Source organism: Charadrius vociferus, unplaced genomic scaffold (genome assembly GCF_000708025.1).
Source record: "Charadrius vociferus isolate BGI_N301 unplaced genomic scaffold, ASM70802v2 scaffold39, whole genome shotgun sequence".
Classification (NCBI taxonomy): Eukaryota; Metazoa; Chordata; class Aves; order Charadriiformes; family Charadriidae; genus Charadrius; species Charadrius vociferus.
The window spans coordinates 3,956,520-3,961,855 of NW_009650188.1; the positions used below are offsets into that span (position 1 = coordinate 3,956,520).

Below are 5,336 nucleotides of genomic sequence, written 5' to 3' on the forward strand. Positions count from 1 at the left end.
TGTTCTTGTTTGTTCCTTTGGGTGAAAGCAGTGGACTATGCTTTTGTATAGTTTGTGTGCTGGTTGAATTTTTTTTTTTTCAGGATACCAGTCCAAGTAAAATTGGTTTAAAACTGCACTGTTTAGTGTTACCCTCAAGTGCATAGAAGCATATCATTCAAAACCAGCTTTTTCTGGAAGAAAGTATCTGCACTCTGGCTAAATCTAGTTCTGTTCACTTAACTGCAGTTATCAATGAGGGCAATACCCCAATTTGTAAATAAGCGTGTAAAAATACAAAAAAAACAAAAAACCAAACCAACCCCAACTAGCTCTTCATTCCATCAGTGCCTTACAGCTAGGCTGTAGTAGATACCACACACACATAGCAAAGTGTCACTCCTGAAAGCTGAGCGGGGCTGTAGTTCATACACATACTCCACTGGAGTTGCATGTGCTATTAGTCTGTGTTCTTAAGGCAAGGAAGAGGTTAAAAGAGGCAATATGGAATTTAGTTTTTTTAGAGATTTATGCAAATTTGTTGGAAAGAACTGAGCATTAGATTCAAAACAAAGCGAACCCTGGGTGTGTCCTGTTTTCAAATCAAATACAGGTGCCAGTTATGTCAGACCTCCTACTTCTGCTTTACCCAGTGTTCCTCTGAATCAAGATAGCAAACTTTATCTAAGATGTTTCATAAAAGGAAACTAAAGCGCCAGAAGTGATAGTTTAAATAGCTGCTGAGCTGTCAAGACCTTCAGAAGATTGCTTAGTTGCTTCTACCAGGGTAAGAGATATCACTGCAACCTTTACAAGCAAAAATAGTCCATCTTCAACTTGTAAACAAAAACTAAAACCAAATCCATGTTTCTTTGGCTAATTCTGGAAATAGATTATTAAAAGATTAGGAACTAGGCATGCAATTACATCATGTTAGGCCATTACATGTTTGCATAGCTGGTTCACCTCAATGTCGCTGGGGAAAAGAATGGTTTTAGTGACAGCTGACAAATAAATCCTGCAATTATGTGGTTGGGCAAAGAAGGGAAAACTTGCATCCCTGTTTAGGGGAAAAGATGCACAAATGCGAAGCTATTACAAGTGAATTGTATAGGAAACTATACACTTTAAATTTTGCTGCTTGTAGAATCATTTAACAGGTAACAATTAGTTTAGTCAGGTAAGCTGTAGTTGGAAATGAGCACCATACAAGTATACACTTAACCGGGCATAGGTGGTCTTTACTTTGCTCAAGATCAGTCTATTGGCAAGAGATAAATATTTTATTTATTTAGTACAGTAATAACAAAAATCATAACACTTGGCATGTATGTATTCTACTTCCTTTCCGCCAGGCACTGTGCACTAGGTCTTTGAACTCCTACGTGCTGTACAAGGGAGAGATCTAGCATAAAATTTTAGCACCCATAACTCCAACCCTGAGAGCTGTCTGGCCTACAAGATTACATCCAAGACTACAACCATCAGGCAAAGTATCATACACGTCTACCTTATACACAGACCTCAATTTCCTATGTATTAACTTGTCTGAGAGGACCAACAGGCTGGACACGCAAGGCAGTCATCAGTCTCATGCTGTTCACCTTAGGACAACTAGGACACAGATGAACGCTTCATGACCCTTACCAACTGGCCTTAGCAAGCTAGAAAGGAGGTTAGGGACCTGGATTTTTCTGCCCTGGGTTGTATAGTGTGCACCCTTTCTCAGGTGTGCTTGATTTTTCATTTAGGCTGCCCCAAGAGTAGTCACAGTCTGTATAGCTTAGGCTATCTAGTTAAGTGAAAACCAATTTATTATTTGAAACAACAAGAAATACCTCTCAATAAGTAGCATCCAAGAATTTGCAAAGTTTATCTCCTATCCCCTGGCTGATATCTACACAAAAATGAACAGAGTGACTATGATAAAACAAAGGTGCTTCAGAAGCTATTAGAAGTTTGTACTGTAGCAAAGGCAAAATGCTTGACTTTGCTGTGTATGATGTTGAATTACAGCTAGTTATGGAGTTGACTGCAGGAGGAGTCTGACTTTGGACAGCCAGCATGAAAGGAAAAATGATGCTGCAGGAGTGAGTTTCCAATTGTTTTTTTAGCATACATCTTCCAAGAGTAACCCTTTTGAGTGTGAAGATTTGCTGAAACGACTCTCACTGTATCTGAGAGATTGCTAGTTCCGTCAGTAGCATCAGCATTCCAATTAAGTATTGGCTTTGTAGAAACTGCAAGAAAGACAAAAAAGCACGTCAAAACAAGTGGTGGTTGCCAGATTTCCACAGCCTTGAATGGCTGGAAACCAACTACCAAGTGTTGCATGTAATTAGTCAGCTTCTCTGTTTGCAAGATACCTTTGTTACTGTTTTGACCCTGGCTACGGCGAACACACACATGCCTACCTGCTGCTCCTTTCAGAGCCCTCTGACTTCTGCTCCTGTCCCACATGAAGCAGGGTACCTAAGAAATGCCCTGCTCCTACTCCAGCTTTTTTGGAAGGTGAGAATCCTAGCACTTCTGCTCCTTCGGCTACCTCCCTACTCCTGTAGGAAGACCAGGAAGGAGACACTGCCAGTTTCCATGAATACCCCTGTTTTCCCATAATGAATATACATCTTACTTGAACTGGTTATCGCCATTATGGAAAAGCCATAACTGAGATTACACAACACACATACCATGAGACACCCTTCTTCAGAAAGCCTGTACAGTTGAGTATCTCTGTGTACTTACCTGCAACATAAAAAGTTGCTTCAGCCACTTTTAAACTTCTGCAGGTAAAACCAGGCAATGTAACACTTAACATTTAGTGGTTTGCAGTTGTCCTACCAAAGCCTGAAATTGTCGAGTTGATTCCTAGCAAAACTTATTTTCTTTCATTTGACGAACTCATGCCCCAGCAAAGAGGTGCATGAGTGGCGTTCCAGTTGTAGCCTCTAATGTTCTGTCTGTACGCAGAACAATGAAGTCAGCACATCATAGGCTAAATTTAAGCAACTGCATTTACACAAACTGATCTTTAACTCAGAAGACCATATTGTATTCCTTGAAGAAACTTCAGGAAGGATTAAAAGTGAAGTAGTTTTAAGCAAGATATTTTGACTCAATCATCCATCTCTTAGCTCACCCACACACCAGTTATTTCTATATAGAGGGTTAATTATATTTATCTTCTGTCTGTGTCTTAATAATTGCAATACTAGAAAGTTAATGAACTGTATTTTAAAAAAAGTTTTTTGATTAATTTTTTGATCTTTTTAAGACTAAGTTTTGGCCAACGGGCAAAGAAACCTTCCTGTTCACACCGCAGCTAGTACACCTATTTCTTGCCCAAGACTAGGGTTAGTAGCTTCTGCTGCAATACAGTAGTAAAATACCATATTGACAGCTGCCCCAACTCCAGAACTAATTATGACTAATAAAAGCTAAGGGTTTAAGAACTTCTTGTAGAAAATTATGCATAAGAAACATGAAACCTTCATTTTTAGAAGTAGGGCGTTTCTAGACAGGTAATGCTATTTTAATTTTTCAAGCGTTAGGACAGCATGCTACTTAAAACCTCACCTTTATAATACCATCACAGTGTGCTGAGGCAATTGCTGTAGAAACTTTCACCAGTTTTGCAGCTGACAAGTGGATCTTAAAGTGTCTGTGGAAGTGAGAGTAAAGGCAATCCATAAAAACATCCACCTCTTCTTGAGTGATCTCTCCTGGAGTTTTTTGGACCGTGTCCCACAGAGCTTTTGCATCCTCTGGATGAATGGCATATGAAATATCGAGACGCTGGGGTAGATGAGGCACAGAGAAAACGAGTTCCATGGCAGATGTGGTATTGTCCACTTTGCATCCAGTCCACATTGCTGCCATCCAACTGAGATTGAGAGGGCTGATGGTTAAACGGCGGAAGCAGCAGTCAAAATTCTTCTGAAACCAACTTCCAACAATCGATGTGTAACACTCTGCCCCATTAGCAAGAAACAGAGGTAAACAAGTGAAGTCCTCTGGCACGGTCTCAGAAAGATGATCTCCAGACACACAGCAGAACCAGCCCGACCATACCAGTTTCTCTTCTGAGTTTTTGGGGGAAGCTGGTGATCTCAAAGAAAGCTGGGATGGGGAAAAGAAATGTGTGAATGCTACAGAGCAAGTTTAACTTTTTTTAGCCAAAGACGGTTTTTGTTTTAGAATTTCAAATGTTTGGGAGAAGATGTTTCTCAGGACCCTCTCAGGATTCTTTCCTGTAAAACTCATACAGTTATTCAATCTATCCATTACATCCCTAAAAGACATGTGGAAGTCTGTTGAAAACAGTGGGAAAAGTGCTTTTTACTTCATTAGGAACAGTCCTGAAATCTTAAGTTTACAATGCTTAATTCAGAAAAGCCAATCCGTAGTACATGTTGTAACCATTGCCATACTGAACTCAGCATTTCAGTAGCATCTTTTGCTCGAGGCAAACATTTCAGAACTATTAATTAGACTCTAACTATGGTCAGGAGGTAGGATTATACCAGCTTTATCAAAGGAGTTGAATTACCTAAGTTGTTGCACTAACTTAACTACTGAGCTGAAAGTTTAGAGGGTTGCTCCCTGTAGTCTTACACTGATTTTGTCAGTGTCAAAGATCACAACAACACTATAGGGAGCAAAGAGTTGAGCTCACAACTGCAATTAAACATATCCATTGTTTATGAGATACTTGAGTTAAAAATAGACCGAACTCACTTTTATTAAACCTCAACAGATACTACAGCAGTTATTCCACACCCCTAGGCTTTAGCGTATCAAAACTGCTAGGAAGACTCCTCACCTGCACGAGAATCGCAGCCTGGTCTTGGTCACTAACTTTCAGTTCTGGAAGGGTGGAGACAACCACTTTGATGTCCAGCTCAACCCCTACTTCCACCGCCAATCCTTTCTGCTTCTCAGCAGCGATGAAAGCACTGAGCAGCCTGGAGTAATCCCTCAGGCGAGTGTCAGAGAACCTGTACAGTGGGGTCACACTGTATAAGGTCCATTGCTTGCGCAGTAGAAACGCTGGGGGATCTGCGTTTCCCTGAAGGGGGGGGGAAAAAAAGCGTTAAGAAAATAACATTAAAACCCAACAAACAAGGATAGCTTCCCCCTTCAGCGCTTGCAAAGGGACCCCCAGCCCGCACGGCCCGGGCTTTTTGCCCGAGCCGGGGCGGTTTTCCCGCCTGGCAGCGGTGCAGAGCGGGAGGCGGCGGCGAGCGCGGCGGACGCGGGGAAAGGAGATAGGAAAGGGAGCGAGCTCGGCCGGGGGCAGAGAGCGAGGGCCAGGGCCGGCGCCGGCGGGGCAGCCCGGCTGAGGGGACAGCTAGGCC

General features: G+C 41.9%; 1 protein-coding gene across 1 annotated transcript in view; it reads right to left on the bottom strand.

The window, feature by feature from the left end:
• Positions 1 to 2,147: 2,147 nt before the first annotated feature.
• Positions 2,148 to 5,336, bottom strand: part of CENPL (centromere protein L) — a 4,094-nt gene continuing 905 nt past the window's right edge. The window contains exons 2-4 of the mRNA XM_009892921.1: positions 4,802 to 5,047; positions 3,556 to 4,098; positions 2,148 to 2,219 (exon numbers count right to left, since the gene is read on the bottom strand). Coding sequence (XP_009891223.1) covers positions 2,148 to 2,219; positions 3,556 to 4,098; positions 4,802 to 5,047 — 861 coding nt within the window. The remainder of the gene's footprint in view (positions 2,220 to 3,555; positions 4,099 to 4,801; positions 5,048 to 5,336) is intronic.